Source organism: Suricata suricatta, chromosome 3 (genome assembly GCF_006229205.1).
Source record: "Suricata suricatta isolate VVHF042 chromosome 3, meerkat_22Aug2017_6uvM2_HiC, whole genome shotgun sequence".
Classification (NCBI taxonomy): Eukaryota; Metazoa; Chordata; class Mammalia; order Carnivora; family Herpestidae; genus Suricata; species Suricata suricatta.
In genome coordinates, this window is record NC_043702.1 from 149,713,606 (window position 1) to 149,736,401 (window position 22,796).

Below are 22,796 nucleotides of genomic sequence, written 5' to 3' on the forward strand. Positions count from 1 at the left end.
TTTTTTAATGTAATTTTTAAAGTAATCTCTACACCCAGAGTGTGGCTCAAACTTAACGACCCCGGGATTAAGAGTCTCGTGCTTTTGCAACTGGACCAGTAGTGATGTTCACTACTCATTAATTCTCTAACAACCCTGAGAGTTGGGCCTTGTTGGCCCCCTTTCCCGATGCAGAATCTGAGGTGTAAAGAGGTTAAGTGTCAGGCATTTATTGGGTTCCTACGTGGAGCAGGGTGGAAGTGGGTGACCCCCCACTCATCGGCCCCTCACCCTCCAACTTTAGATATTTTTTTAAATGTTTATTTTATTTTTGAGAGAGAGAGAGAGAGAGAGCATGAGCAGGGGAGGAGCAGAGAAAGAGAGAGACCCAGAATCTGAAGCAGGTTCCAGGCTCTGAACTGTCAGCACAGAGCCCGACGTGGGGCTTGAACTCAAAAACTGTGAGATCATGACCTGAGCCAAAGTGGGACGCTTAACTGACTGAGCCACCCAGGCACCTTCCAATTTGAGATTCTGATGAGGAATCCCGGTGCAGGGGGAGGGGGGGGTTGGCACGGGTGTGCGCAGGTGCTCGGCCTGTCCCGATGTGCCTCGTCACTCCTTGCAAGCACACGATCGGCTGTTGATCACTAGTCCCAAAGGAGCTGAATGCTTGGCCTGCCCCCATGCTGCTAGTAAGAGGGGTGCTGGGGTTCGAACCAACTGCACGAGCCTCCATGTCCCCATATCCATGAGAGCTTGGCCCACATGGCTTAGACTTAACACCAAAAACAAGAGCCAAATGCGGCCCAGCCCACCCTGGCACCACCTGGAGGAATTCCTGACCAGGACAAGACTTTGCCCCGCCTGGTGGGGGAAACAGGGATCTTTCGGGCTGTTCCCACTTGCCCCTGTCCCCTCCTGGGGTTAGTAGAACAACACTTCTTCAGTGTGAGGTCCGGAGGAAATGAGGGAGCTCCTGAGGAGTGCACAGCGTTTGTGTCACCAGCTGGGGACGGGAAGGCACAATGGAGTGGCCAGATAAGCCGTGGCCCTCGGTGGCCCTCAGTACGTGGGGTTTCTCCGCACTGTGTGGGGCCTGCGGGCCTGACTCAGGCTGGAGGAGATTCCAGGAACATTCAGACTGCCTGACGGGGTGGAGAGACCTGAGGGAGGGAGACCTACTGGGAGCAGATGGAAGAGGAAGAGGGTGACGCGCCCCACTGTCCTGGTGTGCGTCTTCTGCGTGTCTGACCACATGGGGTGGGGAAAGCCAACCTCAAGGGGTGAGGGGAGCATTCAGGGTGCACACTTGATTGGTCTTTTTTTTTTTTTGCTTTTTTACAAATACCACTTTGGGTCCTCTGAATAATTCTACAAGATAGTTATTGTTTGTTCCAGTTTAGAGACGGAGAGACAGAAACTTCTTGTGGTCACAGGGGCCAGGCTTCAGACACAGGTCTGGTTGGCAAAAAGTCCATTTTCTTTTCTTTTTTTTTTTTTTCTTTTAATGTTTATTTCTTTTGAGAGAGAGAAAGAGCAAGCAGGGGAGGGGCAGAGGGGCAGAGAGAGAATCCCAAGGAGGCTGCCTGCTATCTGGGGGACTGGCACTCACAAACTGTGAGGTCATGCCCTGAGCCGAAATCAAGAGTTGAATGCTTAATTGATGAGCCCCCCAGACGCCCCAAAGATCATTTTCTTCCTGCCACGCCAAGATGCTTTCCGGCAGTGCCGGAGGGTCACCCCTGCCCTCCTGTCTCCCAGAGAAGTGGGGACAAGGGAGCCTGGGACCTGCCAGGGAAGGGAAGGGAAGTAGAGAGGGGGGACAGACACTCATCCTGCTTTAGGTCTCTTCCTCCCCCTCCCACTGAGCATATAGCTTTGCCAGCCTCTCTGAGTATATGCTACCTTCTAAACCCAAAGTAGGTATTGGGTTCTCCATTTTCACATGAAGAAGCTCAGGTTTTGAGAGGTCGAGTCTTTTCTCCAGGTTCTCAAAGCAGCCTTGATTTCTTTTGACTAATTCATCCTTGGCTGTGACTCAGGTCAAAAACAACTAGAATCCTGTGAGCAGTGAAGACAGTGGCAGATCTGTCTGTGCCGGACTGGATCTTGTTATCTGGGGAAGAAGGAGAGCGATCGTGGATTGGCCGATAGGAAAAGATGTTGCTTTGGGGATCACTGAGGCCTGGGATCAGATGCCGGCTCCACTGGGAAATGCGTAGTGAGCCCCTTGCTCAGCGCCTGCAGCTGATCGAGTGCTGTGCCCTCAAATGCCCTTTGGCCTCTCCTTCCTTTGGTTAATGTTCAGGGCTGTCCCCAAACGGAGGCCTTTGCCAAGCCAGTCAGCCCCAGCTGCACCATTTTTGCTGTGTGCCAGCCCTGGGCTGGGCATGGCTCATGCAGAAGACCGGACACATTCCCCTGCCTGGGACATGCATGGACTTAGACCTGGTCACTGGGATACAGGAACAAGACTACAGGGACCCCTTAGCACGGTGAATGGGCTGGAGACAGAGCCAGTCCCAAAGGCAGGCGGGCCCCCAGAGAAGGGACTCCAGCAAATACTGTTTACTTCTCAGCTTTACCCAGGACGGTGGGGCGGGCATGCATCCCACTGGGACCTCACTGGCACTTGCAAACTGCCCCCCACCCCCATCTTTTCCTGAACTCTCCTCCTGAGCTGGGAGAAGATGCAGGTGCCTCAGAGACCTGGGACAACCAGATGGGGCCATGGATGGTCTCCCCCTTGGCTCCTTCAGTCCTCTGTGCCATGGGTTCAACGCAAACTGGCAGTGGGTGAAACTCAGGCTGGATCCGGGAGAGCCGCCGGCTCTTGTAGGCTGGGGGACGGCAGCTCGGGAACTCAGGGTTTCCACTGGTTGGTGTCTGCTGCTCTGGCAGGTGAATACCACCTTGGCCTGCCCAGAACAGCCCAGGAACTGGGGGTATTTTCTGTGACCCTCCCCTGAGCTGCTCTAGACCAGACTCGTGCGGGCCCTGGACCCGGTACCCCTGGGGCTTGCGGAGGCTGGAGGGGGGCCTCTCAGGAAAGCTTTTCCCCAAGCCTGTAGCCAGCCCAGCCTCAGCTCTGAGTAAACATCAGAGATAGGATCGGGCGTAGCCAGGAAGGGTGGCAGGGTGCGGCCTGGGAGAAGAATGGCAGGATGTGGCACCGGGGCACCGCTCTGGGCACCCACGCCTTGGGCTATTGTTTAGGGCTGCCTGAGGCTCTCCACTCTCTGGGGCTTTGAGAGGAAGTGACATTCCCCTGGGACTCAGGCCCTGCCCCACCCCTGCCCTGTGGATCTCTCCTTGGCGGTGCCCCTTGGCACCACCGGCTCGGTGAGCTTGGAGTGGGGGGGCTGCAGGTTTGGCTTGTGACCGTTGGGGAAGTGCAGTCCTGGCCCTCCTTGGGGGGGTCTGCCTGTCTGCTCAGGCCGTCTTCCTGTACCCCCTGGGTCTGAGTCACCCGTCATGCTCCGATGACTGGAATTTATCTCTATCTTTATCTGCATCTAGATATTTTTTGCGGGGAGGGGGCTGTCGTTGTAGAGGGAGGAAGGGCTGAGGGTGCAAACTCCTTTGATTCCAATCCAGCTGGGCCAGTCGTTGGCTGATGCGGGAGAGGAAGCCGCTGGTGATGTGTTTTGGGTAGAAAGGGCCGCGTGCGTGTGCGCCCGTGGGTGGGGGTCGGAGGGCTCAGGAGAGGGTTGGTCGCGGGGAGGAGAAAAGGGAGAGGACCGGCACCTGCAGTCAGCTGTGCGCTGTAAGAGCCTTGTTCGGAGCAGCTGGCCCTCTGGAGTGCAGGGAGCTGCTCTGCCGCCGGCTCCCAGACACGAGCTCTGGCCCATCAGGGGTGAGGATGGCCTGAGCCCTCTCCCTCAGAGGCCTTCACCTCTTACAAATGCTCAGGTGAGCAATGACAAGAGATGGAAGGCAGCAGGGGGCCTGGGGAGGGGTGGGGGGTGCCCTAGAAGGAAAGAGTGGGGAGAGCAGGGGTGCTGATCTGTATCCCAGCTGGTTCCGTGTCCCTACGCTCTGCCTCTAGTCCAGAAGTGGTACTGCCGAAAACAAGCCACGCAAACTGGGCCTCAGTGTCTCCATTTAGGCAATATGAGTAAGGCTGGGCAAGAGGGGGTGGAGGCTGGGTTCACGGGAGTAGTTCCACCCGGGGTGGGGGTGGGACAGATGGGAGTGTATTGTGGACTTGTGCCTCTGTCCCAGACGTGGGGGAGCCCCATAACTCACAGGAGCCGAGGGTCCTTTGGCCTGTAGACCTCTGGGGAGAGGGGCAGGTGTAGCCGCTGACCTCCAAGCGTCCGGAGAAACCACGTGGGTAATGAAAACATGGAGCGTTCTTTCTGAAGACAGGCTAAAGAAATTGAAGGGGTTTTTAAGTCTCTGGAAAGGGAGAGACCTAAGACTCCAATCGGTCTTTATTTGTTTTTTATTTGAGAGAGTGCGAGCAGGGGAGAGGGGTACAGAGAGAAAGAGATTGAATATCTTAAGCAGGTTCCATGCTCAGCACAGAATCTGTAGCAGGGCCCGAATGCCACAACCCTGGGATCGTGACCTGAGCTGAAATCACAAGTCAGGTGCTCAATCCAATGACCTACCCAGGCGTCCCAATAGGGTCTTAAAATTCAAAAGGCGTGGACAGTGTTTCTTACCTGTCCCAAGGTCTGAGCAAAGGAAAGGGGTTTGCTTTGGTGCTGGGGGTGGGGTGCGGCTGGTTTAGTTCACTCGTAGATGTGAGGGGGTGCCGGGGAGGCGCTGAGGCTAGCTGAGGGCCGGGCGGGGTGTAGGCAGCTTCTGTCGGATAATGATAACACAGACGGTCTGACTGATGACGGCTCCACTTCTGAGTTTTCAGCTTCATGAGGGTCAGAAAGCCACATGCATCCGGCAGAAGCCATACTTTGAATTTTGATCTTTTCCCAGGCTGGCGATGGTGCGCTATGCTGCTGTGTCGTGATGCTGGGCAGTGACCGCTCCCAGGGAGCCGCCGGATACTCTTGACACGATTCTGGGCCTGTTTTTCCCTGGCAGCACAGTATTCAGTAAATTACCTGAGCCATTCAACACTTCATTCTACGGTAGGCTTTGGGTAGATGATTTTGCCCAGCTGTAGGCCAGTGTAAGCTTTCACGTTTCAGGCGGGGTAGGCTAAGCCCAAGGTGTTCGGTAGGTCGGGTGGAGTAGATGCATTTTCAACCTAACAATCTGTTCAACTTCCGATGGGTTCGCTGGGATGTAACCCCGTTATAAGTGGAGGAAGGTCTGCACTCGTGTCACTTATGTACCCAGGTCGGCCTTGTGCTCTTTTGCTGAACTGTATTCTGTCTCTAATAGTGTGGGAGTATTTGTTGAGCACCTACTATGCTCCAGGCACTGTGCTAGACTCCGGGGCTACAGTGGTGAGCAAAACCAGGTGTGTTTCTATAGTGCCCCGGGGTGGGGGGTGGGTTCACAGGCTACTGGGCCTGTCAGAAATAAACTAGGCAGGGAAAGGTGTCATTACCAACTGTGATAAGTGTCCTGAAGGCCAAGTTTAGAGTATCATAAGAATGTAAAACAGGTACATATTATAGAGTCTGGGGTGTTAATGGAAGGCTCATCCCTTCGTACTGGGTTTTTTTTTTTTAACCTGTATTTATTTTGAGGGAGAGGGAGAGAGTGTGTGAGCAGGAGAGGGGCAAAGAGAGAGAGAAACACAGAATCTGAAGCAGGCTCCAGTCTCTGAGCTGTCAGCACTGAGCCTGATGTGGGGGCTCAAACCCATAAGCTGTGAGGTCATGACCTGAACTGAAGTTGGACACTTAACTGGCTGAGTCACCCTGGGTTTTCTTATTCTCATTTTCCTAGGAGGAAATGAATTCAGAGGGGTTAAGTCACTTGCTCAAGATTGTACAGCAATTAACTGGGTAGTGTTTGATTTCAAATGTACCCGCAGGTCCGCCTGACCCCAGGTGACTTTTCTCTTAACCACCTGTGTCTAGGAGCATGCTGGGCCATATGATAACTTAGTGGACACTCACCCTCTATTTAATCTTAGGCACTTGTGAGCCAGGGATTATTATACCCACTATAAGGACCCAGAAACAAGCTCAGAGTTCATGAACTGCCCAAGGTCTCACGAGTCAGCTGAGGACCTAGCAGGAATTTGAACTCAGGTTGGAGAACCCAAAAGCCTGTGAGTTTTCCAAACGCTGTACCACTGACCACCCGCCAACCCCCAGGTACAGTGTTCTCCCATGGAGCCTGCTGAGGCAGAGGCACCTGTGCAGGGACCCTCAACTGCGGAGTGGCAGAGCAGGGCCTGCACGTGGACCCCATGCCCTCCACCTGGTTCTCCTTTTGCTCTTTATTTAGTTCATCACATGCAGCTTTTGCTCTGCACTCAGGGAAGAGAGCGGGATGGCTTGGGTTCAGAGCTCTGGCACTGACCCTCTTCACAGGGACTCTCGTCTCTGTGGACAGGGAAAGGGGAGGGAAGGAAGCCACTGCCCCAGGACCCTCTCCCCCAGAACGTGAGACCCTCGGAGGAGCCCATCAGGTCTGGGCTGTTGCTTCTCCCTCAACACATGGGTCCAGAGAGACCCAACTGACAGCCGGTGCCTGACGTTGAGGCAGACGCCTGTGGAAATGGAAGGGCCCTTGTCTGGGCAGCAGGGTCTGGCAGGGCTGTCTGGTGGGCACCACGCCCTGGTGAGCAGCTTGGCTGGTCACCAGGCGTCCTTTTCTTTGTGTGTCCCGGGGCTGTGCCAGAGGCCAGGATGTGCCAGTGGGAGCGCCCGGAGGAGGCAAGCTGGAGGTACCCGTGGGGGTTAAGCCCGTAAACAGGCCATCGGCGCCCAAAGGGAGATGTCCCCTTGTGCACCATCCAACAGAAATCCGGTGTGAGCCTCCTGCCTAACTTTTAAATTCTCCGGCACCCACGCTAAGAAGTGCAAAAAGAAGCCAGTGAAAACAGTACTTTATTTAACTCCGTGTATCCAAAACATTGTAATGTCAACATATAATCAATAACCATTTATTAATGAGCTATGTGGCATTCCGTTTTCCACGCTAACCCTTCGAAAGCGGGGTAGAGTTTACACTCTGCACGTTCGCATGGGATCTGGCGGCGCTCCAAGCTCGGTGGCCGCATGTGGTGAGTGGCTATGGGAGTGGGCAGTGCCGTCCGAGAGTTAATTAGGACTGTTAATCACCTCCCCTGCCTTCACCTTCCGCCCGGGGTGGGGGGATTTGGGGGGCAGCATTCTGGGTGGGGAGGCCTTCCGGCTGCCCGTCTAACTTTCTCCCTGCTGTGCCGCTGGGGTCTCTGGGCTGCAGTGGGAGAAAGGCTTCGAGGTAGGCGCTGGAAGGCCAGGAAGTTGGGACAGAACGGAGGCGAGTGGGGAGCCCCGAGGCGACCTGGTGGCCCGCCCACGCCCGGCGGAGCAGTGGGTGTGGGACGAGGTGGCGCGGAGCGGCCGGGGATCACAAGCCCACAGGCCCGCATTGTTCGCCTGTCACACTTCCTTTGGCTTTATTGCCTTTGTCCAACACCCTATTGTCTGGTTTCCTTTTGTCCCCCTTTCAGCACGGCTGCCTTTTATTTTCCAGCCAGCCTGGTTGTTTTCATTTCTTTTGTCTGAAGTTCCTGAGAGGAAGGTTTTATTTTCAGCGGTTTGATTAATTCACAGCTTGAGCCCGGGGTTTGTTTGTTATGTAATTGCTGCCCTCAGCTTCGGGGATAATACCCCCTCCCTGCCGCCCCGCCCCCATGGCCCCCCTGCTCAGGGCCTGGCTCACCGCCCCGCCCTGTGCCCGGATGGGCCTAGCCGCCTGCTTCCTGGACACTGTCCAGGCCCCTGCGTGGTGAGGGGGGACCCGGGGGCCGGACCCTGAAAGCCCTCGGGTGAGCTCGGCTGAGGTCGTGTCTTTTCTCCGGAGCTAGCGTTCTTCGGGTCAATTCTGCCCCTCTGTCCTCACCCTGCAGTGCCCGGTCCTCGGGGACCCAGTCAGGCCCCAGGGTACCCTGGCCTTTGAAAGTGGCAGGAGGGTCTGCTCTGGTCAAGATGGCGTCAAATCAAATACATCTTCCACTGGAATGTTCGTTCAGCTGTTTCATGTAAAATACCATCCGTGGGCACGCCGCCACTCACCTTACAAGAAACGTTTTATTATATGGAGTCAATGCAATATACAATAATATTACATACTGCACCTGCGATTCAGTTTTAAGGGATGTTTCACTGTATCTGATTTTTGTCTTACACGCCCCCTCCTAAAACTTTTGCACAGGTGTTACCTTTTTAAAAACGACTTTATTTAACGACGCTTCTCAAACTGGTGGGCATCGGCCTCACCTGTAGGGTTTGTTAAAACAGATTCCTGCCCCACATGAGGAGTTTGAGGTGTGGGTGACTCCTGACTAGCTCCCAAACAAGCCCCCAGGCCATGCTCGGACTGTGGCTCCTCTTGTTGGGACTACATTTCCACTAGCAACTAGCAGTGCTTTCACTAGTGCCAAGCAGTGTTGTAAACAAGTAAATTTTCACAAATCGTTGACCTCATGAATGCCCATTTTGCAGATGAGGAAACGGGTGTGGAGAGGTTCAGTAATTTGCCCAAGGTCACGTCACTGCTACTTGGGTAGTCTGTGCGTACCTAGAACCTGGTGCTGGGTGTCCCCACTGGTCTTGTCACAGTGACTTTGAACAGGGAGCAAGTGAACTGTGGGCATCTGCTCCTTTTGCTCTGAGTATGGAGTGACCACTAGCAATCGCTCCCCAGGATCCTTTGATCCCTGGTGTCCAGGCAGTGGGGACTGCAGTGGGGGAGGCAGTGAGGGGAGCAGAGTCTGCTGACACCAAGAATTGCCAAGGCACAGGGAGGGGTCAAGAAGGCGACTCCCAAAGAGACTCCAGCTAGATACAGGAAAATATTTTTCTCCAAGCTCTATATCTCTCAGCCTTTTGTTTTCTCACTTTTGGTAGCTACATGGATATGAAAAACAATTTGCTTTTGTCTTGTTTCTATTAGGAAAAAAAACCGAATGTATCTATAGGGTAATTGACACTTGGTTCCCCTTTCCGGAGGGGGCTGTCTTAGGGAGTCCGTAGGAACTAAAGAAAACTGGCTTGTCCATAGGGAGCACCTGCTACTTAATTCTAGCCAATTTTATTGCCCCCAGACCAATTTCAAGAGGAGTTCAAATCCAGATTTCATTCGCTGTCTTGTGATTTTTTTAAATTTTGGAAGCTACTTACAAATACACAATTTTGGCTTTGCCGGGCTCGGAAACCGCTAGTTGACAACCCCTGCCCTCCTTAGGTGGACCATGCAGCCAGCTGCCCCACCACCACAACAGGCAGGGACTGCTGAGGTGGGGCCCTACTGGCTGCCGACCTTCCTATGGAAGAAAAAGTGAGGTGGGCAGAGGGTCAATTCTAGTGTTTCACCGTGGGTTCCAAGGGGGAGTTCACGTTTTGTGCTAATAGAGTCACTGTATCCCCCTTATGGTGTCACTCTGTTCCTCCTCCCGTAGGATGTCCATGAGGAGCCCTGGCTCTGCCCAGCTGGCCCTGGATGGCGTTGGCACCATGGTGAACTGCACGGTCAAGTCAGAAGGGAAGAAGGAGCCCTGCCATGAGACCGTCCAGCTCTCTGCTGCCGCTGCTGAACCCCAGCCTGGAGACCCAGCCCGGGCTTCCCAGGATGGTGCTGACCCCCAAACTCCTCCAGCCCAGGTGCCCGGCACTTTCCCTGGGGCTCCTGGGTCTGTGTGCCCACGTTGCCTCTGTAGCCCATACAGCTCTCTCTCCTGGAGGCTGGGCAGGCACCCGCTCCCCTCGCTGGGTGCCCAGGAAGCAGAACCCTCTCTGGGGGAAGACTAGGTGGGTGGGGAGGGGCCGCCAAGTTCAGGCCAGCCACCTGTCTGAGCAGTCCATGGTCTCACTCTTGGGCATGCTCACCTGATGCTAACTGCTCCCCCACGTGTGACCAGTCCTGATCTCTGAGGACTAGTTGGAGAGACAGGATACATCTGCTCAAAGGTAATCTGCCGTATGATTTGAGAAAATCAGCCTTCTTACCCCAGCCTGAGTGATATCGATCAATTCCTCATCCTCAAAATGGAGGAGTTCTGAACTATATGAGCAATAAGGCTTCTCCCGAGATCTTAAAAATCCTGATTCCATGCAAGAGATGTAAAAAGGGGAATACATCATTAAAAACCAAATGAATGAGAATTTTAGGGCTCTGGGGAGGGATCTACCCTGGAGGGGTCTGGGGAGGGGGTAGGGTAGTAAGAGAGGAAGACTTCCTGGAGGCGTAGGGCCTTGAGTTAGGCCTTAAAGAATGGAGGGGACTTAGGAGAGAAGAGGGGGCGGTGTCCTCAGGAGGGATGAGGCAGGGGTCCCAGGAGTAGCCCACCCAACTGCAGACCTGGGCAATTGCAAACCAGTAATAATGAACAGCCGGCTTGGTACCTGACCTGCAGCAGCGAACCCCATTCACGTGTATTAACTTGACCCCAGCGTCAGTCCTGATAGGGGAGGTATTAATATTTCCATTTTCAGAAGAGGGAAGTGAGTCAGGTTCAGAGAAGTTCACAGTCTCCTGTGGGATCAAGTGCCTCATGAGTCACTGAGCCTCAGGTATCTTCAAACCTTTTGTTCTTTCACTAAACACGGCAAAGTCAGAGCAAACCTAGGGAAAGTGGAGAGGGAGGGCCCTAAAGGGGACTTGGATTTCTCAGGGTGCACATCCCTGGGGAGCCCCGTTCCCCCTGCAGCTTGCCCTCTTCTTGCGAGGGTGACGGTTACATTCTGTGTGTACTGCAGGACTGCAGCTCCCCCGAGAGCAATGGGTGTCCGGAACCCAAGAGAGTGGGAGGTTCTGAGGTGGCCTCGGGAAGCCAGGAGAAGCTGGACTTCAACCAAAATTTGAAAGAAGGTAAGATGTCTGCCCCGGTTGGAGGCGGGCCCGGGGCTGGAGGTGGAGCGCTGTCCCTCACCCTCTGGTGTCTTCTAGTGGTGCCGGCCATCGAGAAGCTGCTGTCCAGTGACTGGAAGGAGAGGTTTCTGGGAAGGAGTTCTGTGGAAGCCAAAGACGTGAAAGGTGAAAACCCGTGCGGGTAGGCGGGGGAGGCACTCTTTCCCTTCTCCTAGCCTGGCCACTCGGTCTGGGCCTGAAGGGCGGTTTTGGAGCTGGGCCCCTCCAGCTCCTGCCTAACCCCGGGGTTCAGCACCTTTCCTCACCTGGGGACCAAGGATTTGGTCTGGCTCATTCCCGTGCGGGAGAGGCCTGGTGGGAATCACATTCCGTGAGTGTGGATTTGGGCTCTTACCAGGGACCCTGGTGGCCTTAGGTATGTCCCTGCCAATTCCCCAGATCTCACTAGATAAAATGAGCTGGATATCCCCTTTTACTGCTGAAAATTAATTCTAGGCCGCCAGGGCCTCTCTAAGTGAATTCAAGGGCTGCTGCTTGGTTCGTGAGAGTGGCTGTTTTTCTGTGTGGTTGCTCATCCCCACGGCAGGTGGAGGGTGGGGCTCTCAGACCACCCCAATGCTCAGGCTCCACTCCACCTGCTGAGAACCCCCCAGGGGTCTGGGCGTGTGTATGTTTCAAAGGCTCCCTGAGTGACTCCGAGGCGAATGGGCGGCAGCCTGGGGCAGCTGTGTCCAACATGAGCTTAATTGGAGGGCAGGGGATGCTGGCCCTTGTGGGTGGACGACCATGGACCAGATTCTAGACTCTGCTTTTACGTTCTAGATCTTTTTAACCCTGATAGCACCCCTGAGAAGTGACCATCCCTGTGCTTATTTATAGATTTTTTAAAAAAGTGCAGAGAAGTCGGTTATTTGTCTGGCTTCTGGACAGGATAGGTTGAAGTAGGAATTTGAACCCAGATCGGTCTTGCTCTGAGGCCTGAGCGTGTCCCACTGGGCCTCTCCTGTGGGATAGTTCTCCGCGCCAACGCTGTGGCACTGGGCACCTGAGGATATCGAGAAGTGATCTGGGACTGAGATGTCAGTCCCCCCACCCCACAGCATTTCCAGGGGCTGGAAGCAGCGCAGATGGTGGGGACCTTCTAGGGAAGCTCGTTGTCAGACACTAAGCAAGTCCCCTGTGGGGCAAGGATCAGGTCTCCATCCTCTGTCGCTCAGCCCCTAACAGGAGCCTGGGAAATAGCCATTGCCCAACAAATGTCAGATGGGTGGGTGGGTGCATAGGTGGATGGACGGACGGACAGACAGACATTCTCACTGGTGGCCGTTTTGCTCTGGAGCAGGGACCCAGGAGAGCCTAGCAGAGAAAGAGCTCCAGCTCCTGGTCATGATCCACCAGCTCTCTACCCTGAGGGACCAGCTCCTGACGGCCCACTCAGAGCAGAAGAACATGGCCGCCATGCTGTTTGAGAAGCAGCAGCAGCAGATGGAGCTGGCCCGGCAGCAGCAGGAGCAGGTGGGCCCAGCCTCGTGTCTGCTGGGGGAAGGGGGGGCTGTCCGGGGCCAGAAGGGAGCGTATGGGGGGCAGGCCTGGGTGCTGGGGCCAGAGGGGGCTGCCTCTGGCCGTTCCTAAGCCTTGTGGGGGGCCAGGGTGTGGAAGGGGCTCTGAATCTGAGCAGCTGGCTACTTCCTGCCCAGCCTCCACCCTCGGCCTCTGGGGTAGGCATCTGAAGGTGGGCTGTCCTGCTTGCCCCACCCAGGGTGTGGTTTGTACCTGTGCAGAGGGCAGGGTGCGGGGGTCCCAGGACAGGCCTGATGTCCCTCATGTCCATGCCCTTGCTCTTTCCTGCCGCCAGATTGCCAAACAGCAGCAGCAGCTGATTCAGCAACAACATAAGATCAACCTTCTCCAGCAGCAGATCCAGGTACAAAGGTGGGGGAGGGCCAGAGCTGAGGGAGTGAGGTCAGCCTGGAGACGGCTGCCAGGGACAGGGAGTGATTGGGGTGGGGGTGGGGGTTGGACTAAGCAGACTCCTGCAGGCATGGCCCTAAGGAAGGGGGTTCCTTTCTGCTCTTGTCCCAAACCCGTCATCTTCTCCAGCTTTAAGGGAGCAGCCAAAGTGTCTTCTTCCCTAGCTCGGACTGAGGGCAGGTAGGAGGGGATGTGGGGTTAAATGGAACCCTTTTTTAGAAAAAATATTTATTTTTGAGGGAGAGAATGAGAATGAGCAGGAGAGGGGCAGAGAGCGACAAAATCCAAGTAGGTTCCAGGCTCTGAGCTGTCAGCACAGAGCCTGATGTGGGGGCTCGAACTCACGAACTGTGAGATCCTGACCTGAGCCGAAGTTGGGCACCAACCGACTGAGCTACCCAGGTGCCCCTCAAATGGATCCTTTTGAAGACTTGCCCTGTACCGGTCGCTGTACCTCACGTGTCTGGGTCCCTCCTCTGTGTCCTGGGCAGAGCCATTTGGGCGCCCCGGGACTCACACAGGGTTTCTTTGCCCTCAGCAGGTCAACATGCCTTACGTCATGATCCCAGCCTTCCCCCCAAGTCACCAACCTCTTCCTGTCCCCCCCGATTCCCAGCTGGCCTTGCCCATTCAGCCCATCCCCTGCAAACCAGGTGAGTGAGGGCGGGGGTCCAGCCGCTAGCCAGGCTGTCTTGAGGTCAGGGGAGGAGCCCGGGACTACTCTTGTGCATTACTCGGCAATGTGGCCTTTCTGGGCCAGCGGAAACAGCATCCCTTCTTTCTGAACCTCCCTGGGAGAATCGAGAAAGAAATTGTATTTGAAAAACAATGAAGCACTTTCCAGATATAAGTGGATGTGGCCAACCTAGACCTAGTGTCCCCAGCTCTAGTACATTTACTGGACCAGAATAGTAATCTCTTGAACATTGAGGTTTATACGTTTCCCACCTTCACACTCTTGTTCCCACCCCTACCGAGTCCCTTCTTTCCCGCCACTGAAATTCAGCAAACACAGATTGAGTACCAGACACATGTTTGATCCCCTGTCATTGACGGGACTCTAGGGAGTGATAAAAAATGGACTCTGAGCTCAAGGAGTATTACGCTCTGGGGAGGAGGAAAGGCTATGCATAAGTTGGGAGTCCAGGAAGGCTTTCTGTAGAGGAGGTGCTTGATTGGGTCCCCAGAGGTGGTGGGCTGTAGGGGTGAAGCTGGGAGCTGAGACCAGGAGCCTGAAATCGGCAGCTACAGGGGTTGGAGTTGAGGGTAGCGAACGGCAGGGTGGTGGGACAGGCTGCCTGGAGCAGCTGGGGCCGAGCCTGGTGTTGGAATTTATTTTGTAGAACGGAGACATACTTGAGTGCTTGAGCGGAGGCTGTGTTGTCACACTGACTGTGGGTGACAGGGAGCAGAGAGGGCAGGGGGACCAGTTGGAGCGTGGGCCGGGAGGGGGCTGCTGAAGTGGTTCTTGGGCAGAGGTGGTGGGACAGAGGCAGAGATGGAATTAGACCCTGATCATGGACACCTTGTTGAAAGGTCATGGGACAGCAAAGGGAGGCTGCCCCTAGTTGCCCCAGGAGTGGGGACAGCTTTTAGGTCGAGCCCATCGGGTCTCCCCTCCCTGTTTTGTGCGCGGGAGCAGGCAGGTGAATCCCTGTGGGCCAGAGGGCACAGGTCAGCACCACCGACTCTGCCCCCACCTCGCTCTACACTGGACTAGAACTCTAGGGTGGGGACACAAAGGACTGAAAAAGTCAGGCCCCAACTTCAAGGAGGTTGCCACTCTGGGAGGTGGGGAGACTGGGAAGGGGGAGTGGCCTAGCAGCACAAAACCATTGCAGTTCAAGGGGGAACAGAGCCGCAGGAGTGAGGAGGGCAGGGGTCCAGGTGTGTGGTGGTGCGTCTGACCCCCTGCTTTGTGGACAAGGAAGGCAGGAAATAAGCTGTGGAGGACTTGAACCAGCCAGCCTGCTGCCTGCTTTGCTGGCAGGGACTGGGATTTCAGAGTCCCAGTACTCAGGGGACCACGGGCCTCCCGGTGACCCTTCTCCAAGCTGAGTGAAGAGCACCTCTCCCCAGCTCACAGGCCCTAGATGGTGCCCCATTGCCCACAGCAGAGTCCACAAATGCCACGCTCAGCTGTCACGGGCCTCCGAGGCCACCTTGCCCGTCACGGGCTCATCACTTTCCTATTTCTTGGCTCTCACACACCCACATCTCCTCTGCCCGCCTGCAGCCACTAGCCCCCCTCTTGCTGGCCCCCTGGCTCCCAAGAAGCCTGCTCCAGCCCTCCCAGCTGGAACAAAGTTGTCTGCATTGTACTCCTGCAGCCCAAAATCCCACTGGCCACGTGGTTAGCGATTTGTGCACACGGCTTCTCTCTCCACCTGAGCTGTCCACTCCTTGATGCTGGGCTGGGCTGAGGACGAGGGAGGGAGGCCAAGTAGAACGGAGAGCGTGCTGTGTAAGGGGGAAAGGATGGGCTGCGTTCAGATGTCCGTGCTGCCATTTCTGAGCTATGTGCGCAACCCTTGTAAAGTCTCCTGGTCTCCGGTGTCTTCATCTGTAAGATGGGGTGATGTCCTGAACACCAGTTCCACGCCACACGCTAGGGATTATTGTGGGTTGATGCGGGAGCAGGGTAACACCCAGAGAGGTGCTTTTGTACCCTGCCCGTAGTGGGTACGACACACCAGTGTCTATAGAATGAGCAGGTGTGTACCTGTTCTCATGTTCCCGTTGGGCAGGAACTCCAGGCTCTGCGGGGTTGGGAAGGTTGGGGAAAGGGTGAAGGTGCCAGGGTGGTGGGGGATGAGGAGGCCTTCCGCAGCACCCGGGGGCTGGGGAAGGCCTGGGCTGGGAGCGAGCTGGGCCAGCTTCGAGTCTCTGCCCGCCTGCTGCGGCTGGGACCTCGTCAAGCAGGGCATCCGCTGTTCTGTACTCATCCAGGACTTCTCTCCCTGCTGCCTTTTCCATAGTGGAGTACCCCCTGCAGCTGCTGCACAGCCCCCCCGCGCCGGTGGTGAAGAGGCCCGGGGCCATGGCTGCCCACCACCCGCTGCAGGTACTGCCCCATACGCTGGCCCCGGGCTGCCCCCCTTGCCTGTGAGGCTGGCCTGCCCGCCCAGGGGGTGACGGGGTACCGTCTTCTTCTTCACCTGCTCCTGCCGTCTCTTCCTTCCTTGCCGTCTCTTCCTTCCTTGCCGTCTCCTTGTCTGTTCCGGGTGTGTTCGTCTTTCTGTTACCACGTGTCCCCTCTTGTCCCTCCTTGTGTGGGGGGGATCTCCTTTGGTGTGTCTCAGCCTCTGATCTGTGGGTCTCCCTCAGGAGTCCTCCCAGCCCCTGAACCTCACGGCCAAGCCCAAGGCCCCTGAGCTGCCCAATGCCTCCAGCTCCCCCAGCCTGAAGATGAACTGTGGACCCCGGCCCCCCAGTCACGGGGCCCCCACTCGGGACCTGCAGTCCAGCCCGCCCAGTCTGCCGTTGGGTAAGCTTTCAGCCAGGAGGGCAGGATATGACCTTGGGCACGTCCTTCTCTCCTGCGGACTAGTTTCTGTTAAGGGTTTAGAGCTGCTGTCTTTGGCCTCTTTTCGTTTCTGCACTATCTCAGAAGATCCCTTACTTCCTCTCCCCACCACATCTGGCTGGGCACTTCAGGGCTCAGGGCTCTGGGCCACTGAGTCGCACAGTTTCAGGGAGTGTGATTCTCTGTTGTAGTCTAACTTACTGGCCTATAGTGCTACAGCCGGTGTAAACAGCGCCCCCTTGGGCATGTGCAGGGCAACTGTCTGGGAGGAGCAACAGGGAGCATCAACCAGGGTGAATAACTCCCAGGAGTGGCCTGGTGTGAACCGGTTGATCCCCTCTGTTCCCCTGCCCCACTTATCTTCCTCCCCCCTTTCCCATAGGCTTCCTTGGTGAAGGGGATGCGGTCACCAAAGCCATTCAGGATGCTCGACAGCTGCTGCATGGCCACAGTGGGGCTATAGAGAGCTCCCCCAACACCCCCTTCCGCAAGGTATGGAGGCTCCCCTACACTGGAGCAGGGTGCAGGGAAGGTGGGGGGCTGGGCTGGATGACTCTGAGTCTGCTGGAGGGAGGACTGTGCGGTGATGCAGAGGGGCTGATGTACAGATTTCATCTGTCAACCCCAGGACCTCATCAGCCTGGACACGTCCCCGGCTAAGGAGCGGCTGGAGGAGAGTTGTGTGCACCCCCTCGAAGAAGCCATGCTGGGCTGCGACATGGATGGTGAGGGCCCTGGGGTGGCCAGGCTGGGGGGCAGGAGGGCTCACCTCTGCTTCCTACAGGGGCCAGAGTGAGTCAGGTTGTGTGTGTCTCCGAAGCCTTTACTGCTTTTACTCCCAATATCTGGCTCTGAGGTCCCTGGCTGGGCTTCGGCTGAGGCCTTGCTTCCGGTGTCAGTGGTTCCCGTCGCCCCCTAGTGGTCAAGTAAGCAAGGTCTCTGCCTGCCCTGCCCGGCTGACTCCACCCCTGTCCCCCAGGCTCCCGCCACTTTCCAGAGTCCCGGAACAGCAGCCACATCAAGAGGCCCATGAATGCCTTCATGGTGTGGGCCAAGGATGAGCGGAGGAAGATCCTCCAAGCCTTCCCAGACATGCACAACTCCAGCATCAGCAAGATCCTTGGTAAGGGCCGGTGGGTAGGGGCTCTGAGGCCCCAGGGGCCAGCAAGACCTGGTGGCAGGAGCCAGCTGGGTTTACTTGGGGCTTGCTGGGGGACAGTCCCCATCATGCTGAGCTTCTGAGGAGTCTGGTGAGGTGTGGGGGTCAGTCAGGATATGGGGCAGCTGGGCCCTGGGGAGCTCTTCTGCACCCCAGGAACTGAGTGTGGTATGTGTGTATACATTCTCTAGCCCCTGACCTCTCCCTAACCTGTTCTGTTGGAGCTCTGGCAGGAAATAGGAAAGACTGGTGTTCTTGGTCTGTCCCTAGAAAGGTGTTTATGTGTTTTTTTTTTAACAAATAAATGATATATTAATCTCTATACTCAACACGGGGCTTGAACTCATGACCCCAAGATCAAGAGTTGGCTTGTCTTTAAAAAAAAAACAAAAAACAAAAACTTGGATGCCCAAGCCAGTCACGTGTCCTAGTAGAAAGTCTTTTTTTTTTTTAATGTTTTTTAAATTTATTTTTGAGAGACAGAGACAGTGCAAGCAGGGGAAGATCAGAGAGAGGGGGAGCTACAGAATCTGAAGCAGGCTCCTGGCTCTGAGCTGTTAGTATAGAGCCTGACGCGGGGCTCGAACTCATGAACCGTGAGATCATGACCTGAGCCGAAGCTGGATGCTTAACTGATTGAGCCACCTAGGCGCCCCATTGGTTTAAAAAAACTTTTTGTCTGTTTATTTATTTTTTTAATTTATTTTTTATTTTATTTTTTTATTTTTTAAATTTTAATAGTTTATTGTAAAATTGGTTTCCATACAACACCCAGTGCTCTTCCCCACAAGTGCTCTACTCCATCACCACCACCTCTTTTCTACCCTCCTCCGTTTTTTATTTATTTATTTATTTTTTTTTTTACTCCCCCGTTTTTAAAAATTTTTAAATAATGTCTTTTTGAGAGAGAGCGTGTGCATGGGGGAGGGACAGAGAGAGAGAGAGAGGGGGGGGGGGAGACACAGAATCTGAAGCAGGTTCCAGTCTCTGAGCTGTCCGTACAGAGCCTGTTGTGGGGCTTGAACCCATGAACCGGGAGATTATGACTTGAGCTGAAGTTGGTCGCTTAACCGACAGAGCCCTCTAGTGCTCCTAGTAGAAAGATTTTTTCAAACATTCTGTGTCCTGATTGGAAGCTAAGGAGGCAGGTGGGGCGGGGCTAGAAGGTGGCAGTTGTTTTCTTGGAGACTGAGGCTCATCTGTCTCTAGTGAATGGGGAGCTCAGAAAGTAGTTTGTCCTCAGCAGGGGGCCTGGGGTTGGATGCTCTTTTGTTTTGGTAAATCACACAGAACAGAGGCCAGCTGGAAGTGGCTGGAAGTGGCTGCGTGTCTTTTGGGATGTGGTTACTCCATAAATAGACGCCCACATACATGCCAACTTCATTCATGCATTTGCTCCACTGACTTCGAGGGGGCACCCACGTTGGGTCGGGTCCTTGCTAAGTGCTTGCACATCTATCACCTTGTCGACCCAGCTAGGGGCCAAAATCTTGGGGATGTGCAGGGAGCTGGGGGGTGGTCTGCCAAGCCCAGCACTGAGCCGCCTGTCCCCGGGGGGGCCGGGCCAGGTTCCCGCTGGAAGTCCATGAGCAACCAGGAGAAGCAGCCCTACTATGAGGAGCAGGCAAGGCTGAGCCGGCAGCACCTGGAAAAGTACCCAGACTACAAGTACAAGCCTCGGCCCAAGCGCACCTGCATCGTGGAGGGCAAGCGGCTGCGGGTGGGCGAGTACAAAGCCCTGATGCGGACCCGGCGCCAGGACGCCCGCCAGAGCTACGTGACCCCGTGAGTAGCCCCCCTCCCCCGACACGTGTGCCTGTGCACCTGCCGCTTCTGTGCATGTCCGTGTGGTGGGCGTGCGTGTGATTCTGGCAGTGCTGTCCGCTTGGAGCATAGATGTGTGTGGGCGTGATCTGGGTCTGCCTGGGCCGTGTGTGTGGCCGCAGGGGTTGCCCGGCGGCTTGGGGCATAGGATTGTACCTGACTGTGGGAGGCTGGCCACGTGTGCCTGTGAATCACAAACTCCATAAAAAAAAAATTCAAGGGTACTAAACATGAAGGTGCTTATTATACAGCGGATTCCCGACTTGACAAAAGCAAGTCCTTGCATGGATTCTTTAAAAAGGCTACTGCCCCCCCCCCCCCCCCCCCCCCCCCCCGCCCCCGGCATTTAAATATAGAACTTCCAAAAACTGGATTCACACAGGAGCCTCCGGGCATATCTGTTGAATACGCTCAGGGCCCCCGGACTGCATGTGTGAGCAGGGCTATAGCGGACAATGAATTTGGCCATCAGCAAGCAAGCCAGGTGGCAGTGTGTGTGTCTCCGAGCCAAGAGGGTCATGGGGTGGGGGGAGCTGGATTGAGGGTGCAAGGTGGGGTTCTCTGTAAGCGTGCCTCTTTGCCCTGCAGCCCCCAGGCTGGCCAGCTGCCAATGAGCCCCTCAGAGGTCCTGTACCCTCGGGTGGCAGGCGTGCCTCTGGCTCAACCCCTGGTGGGGCACTCCGTGCCTCGGAGCCTGGACCCCAACATGCCTGTCATCGTCAACACCTGCAGCCTCAGGGAGGAAGGCGAGGCCGCAGAGGACAGGCACTCGGTGGCTGATGGCGAGATGTACCGGTACAGCGAGGAAGAGGACTCGGAGGGCGAGGAGAAGAGTGACGGGGAGCTGGTGGTGCTCACAGACTGATCCCAGCTGGGAGGGCCTGGCCCCGAGCTGATGGGCACAGCCAGCCGGCCTGGACTACATTGGTACTTGGACTTGCCCAGGAAAGGGCCCAGCTGTGCACTTGTAGATATCCTCCTGAGGGGAGACGCCCCTCCGCCTCCCCTGGGGCCGTACCTGAGGCGCTGTGGGCTGAGGTGGGCGGGGCCTTGGCCCTTGGGGCTCCTGGCCAGCCGGCCACTGTATGACCCTCCCTTCCTGCAGGTCTCTTCACCCCAGGGGTCTGGCAGCTCCAGACCTGTCCGTCCCCCTGGGGCCACAGGCTCTGTTTCCATTCTTGTTCTGGCTGGACCAGCCCCTGTAGGACCAGTCCCACCCCCCAATCACTCCTCTATCACAGGATCACTTTGTACTCTGTGCAGAAGGCCTGGCTGTCCCTCGCTGTCTTTATTTCCTGCTGAGCCCGTTGTGCCTCTGGCTGCTGTATGTGTGCACACGTGTGTACATGGAGGTGTGTGCACAGGCTCCTGTGTGTATTTCCATCCGCTCATTCATTGCACAAGGTATTTATTGAGTGCCTGCTGTGTGCCAGGCACTGTTGCTGAGTTCCTGTGGGTGTCTCTTGATGCCACCTCTTGCTTCTCTGGGGGCCTCTTCTTGTGCTTCATTGTCCCCAAATTGCTACCTCTTTGTCAGTCTGGGTGTCTCAGGTTCTGTGTGTCCTTGTTTCTCTGCAGGGCTGTTCTGTCTCTGCCCCTTCCTTGGCATCTGCCTCTGCCCCTTTTGATACCGCTGGTCAGCCCCTGGGCCCACCAGCCGCCCTTCACTCCCCTCCCCTGCCTGTCCCTTCACTCCCTCCCTAGTGGTCGGTTCCCACAGAGCCATTTTTAGCTCGAGCAATGTGGGAATGTGTTCGGCTTCCAAGGGGCTCTGTCTTGGTGCCCCCATCCCTGGTCCCAACCTGAGTGCCAGGAGTTGGGGACAGGAGGATTGATGGTGCCCCCCTTCCTGGAGAGCAGGGCTCCCCTGATGGTAGCTGGTGAGTAGGGAGTGGACAGGGTCGCTGAGGGGAAGACCACCTCTCCGCCAGCCTGCTCCCCTCCCCTCCCCCACTAACACGGGGAACTCACCTCAGCTCCTGCTCCCATTGGACAGGTTACTTCCCTACGAAAATCACATCCCACCGGCGCCTGACTCCCAACGATCCAGAACAGCCCTTGGATCAGGGTGGGATGGGAACCCCACACCCCACAGGGGCAGATGTGGATTCTGTGCCTGCCCCCTATTTTCTACCCCCCCCCTTCCCCTCAAGCCCAGCTTCTCTCCAGGCTGTTTTTTTTTATGACTGTAAACCTAGATAGTGCTTTATTTTGTTAATAATAAGATAATGATGAGTAACTTAACCAGCACATTTCTCCTGTTTACACTTGGGGAATTTTTGTTTTCTGTTGGCATAATAAACACAGACCATTTCAGAATTTGGCCCTTGTGCAGGGGAGGGGGGGCGGCTGGCCCCAGTCCAGAATGTCAACAAGTGCCACCAGCCCAGCCACCACTGCCCCCTTGTGGCAATTCTTGGGAGCTTCTGGCATGGGACCTGGGAGGAAACCCGAGGCCAGGGAAGGCCAGGCCAAGCCTCTGGAGTGACTGCCACCACCCCTAGAGCCCGCACTCCGAAGACACTGCCCCTGCCTCAAGGAGGTAAGCCAGATGTCCCCGCAAATTGCCCACCCAGGTCCTAACAGGGCAGTAGTGTGAGAGCACCAAAGGGAGTCATGGAAACTTGGGTTCTCTCTAGAAGTAGCCACATGGCCTTGGCTGAAGGTGAGGGTCAAGGGTCCCTTCTGGGCTTCATCCTCTTCCTCTGAAAACACCGAGGTTAAGCTTTATCCATAATTTGTATCCCTTTTTGGGGGAAGGACCCCTTTGAAAATCTCATGAAAGCTGTGAGCCCTCATCCCAGGAAAAGGCTCACGTGAATGGCCTGAGCCCATTGAGGCGGGCCCCAGGATACTGATTAACGAAGCAAGCTCGCTAGTGAGGTGCCTCAGGGCTCTGCAACCTTAGATTTCAAACACATATCTGAGAACAGTCCATTGGACTTAAAAGGGCCGATGCCCAACTTTCAAAGTGCGTAATAACAGTGATTGATAAACAGACCACCTCTTATGGTCAAAAATTAATCCCATCAAGATGGAATGGGGAAGCAAAGCCAAAGGGCTTCCTGTGGAAGAGTTGGATTGGGGTTGGATTAAGAGAGGTTATGTGTTTATAACCAGGGAGGTGGTGAGAGAAGTTAGGTGTGGTTGATTTCCAGGGCCTTTAACTTGGGAGTAAAGACTCCCCAAGGAATTAGGTCCTGGCCTTTTGATCTAGGAAGGGTCCTGGCTACTGGCCTATGCTGGTTTTCCCCCGTCTTCCCTCCCAGAGCTTTGGGCCTCCTCTCCTCATCCTCCCAACCCAGCCTGGCTGGCCACCCAGGGAGACACAGGTGGTCCTCGGTTACAGAGTGTGGCTGAGACTGGCGCCTGCCCTCTAGTGGTCAAGAG

General features: G+C 55.7%; 1 protein-coding gene and 1 long non-coding RNA gene across 3 annotated transcripts in view; one reads left to right on the forward strand and one right to left on the reverse strand.

The window, feature by feature from the left end:
* Positions 1-21,725, forward strand: part of SOX13 (SRY-box transcription factor 13) — a 46,657-nt gene extending 24,932 nt beyond the window's left edge. Inside the window, exons 2-15 of one of the 2 annotated variants that reach the window (XM_029935536.1) lie at positions 4,924-5,078; positions 9,518-9,719; positions 10,815-10,926; positions 11,005-11,091; positions 12,269-12,441; positions 12,782-12,850; positions 13,436-13,550; positions 15,876-15,961; positions 16,225-16,384; positions 16,806-16,915; positions 17,052-17,148; positions 17,403-17,546; positions 19,151-19,367; positions 19,995-21,725. In XM_029935536.1, coding sequence (XP_029791396.1) covers positions 9,519-9,719; positions 10,815-10,926; positions 11,005-11,091; positions 12,269-12,441; positions 12,782-12,850; positions 13,436-13,550; positions 15,876-15,961; positions 16,225-16,384; positions 16,806-16,915; positions 17,052-17,148; positions 17,403-17,546; positions 19,151-19,367; positions 19,995-20,271 — 1,848 coding nt within the window. In that variant the 5' untranslated portion in view covers positions 4,924-5,078; position 9,518 and the 3' untranslated portion in view covers positions 20,272-21,725. The remainder of the gene's footprint in view (positions 1-4,923; positions 5,079-9,517; positions 9,720-10,814; positions 10,927-11,004; positions 11,092-12,268; positions 12,442-12,781; positions 12,851-13,435; positions 13,551-15,875; positions 15,962-16,224; positions 16,385-16,805; positions 16,916-17,051; positions 17,149-17,402; positions 17,547-19,150; positions 19,368-19,994) is intronic. The other variant, XM_029935537.1, reaches the window with a different exon arrangement.
* Positions 1,527-4,738, reverse strand: LOC115288314. Its single transcript, XR_003906934.1, has 3 exons — positions 4,653-4,738; positions 4,231-4,354; positions 1,527-2,098 (listed from the first exon to the last, which is right to left on the reverse strand). It is a non-coding gene; the product is annotated as an uncharacterized LOC115288314 (long non-coding RNA).
* Positions 21,726-22,796: the final 1,071 nt, after the last annotated feature.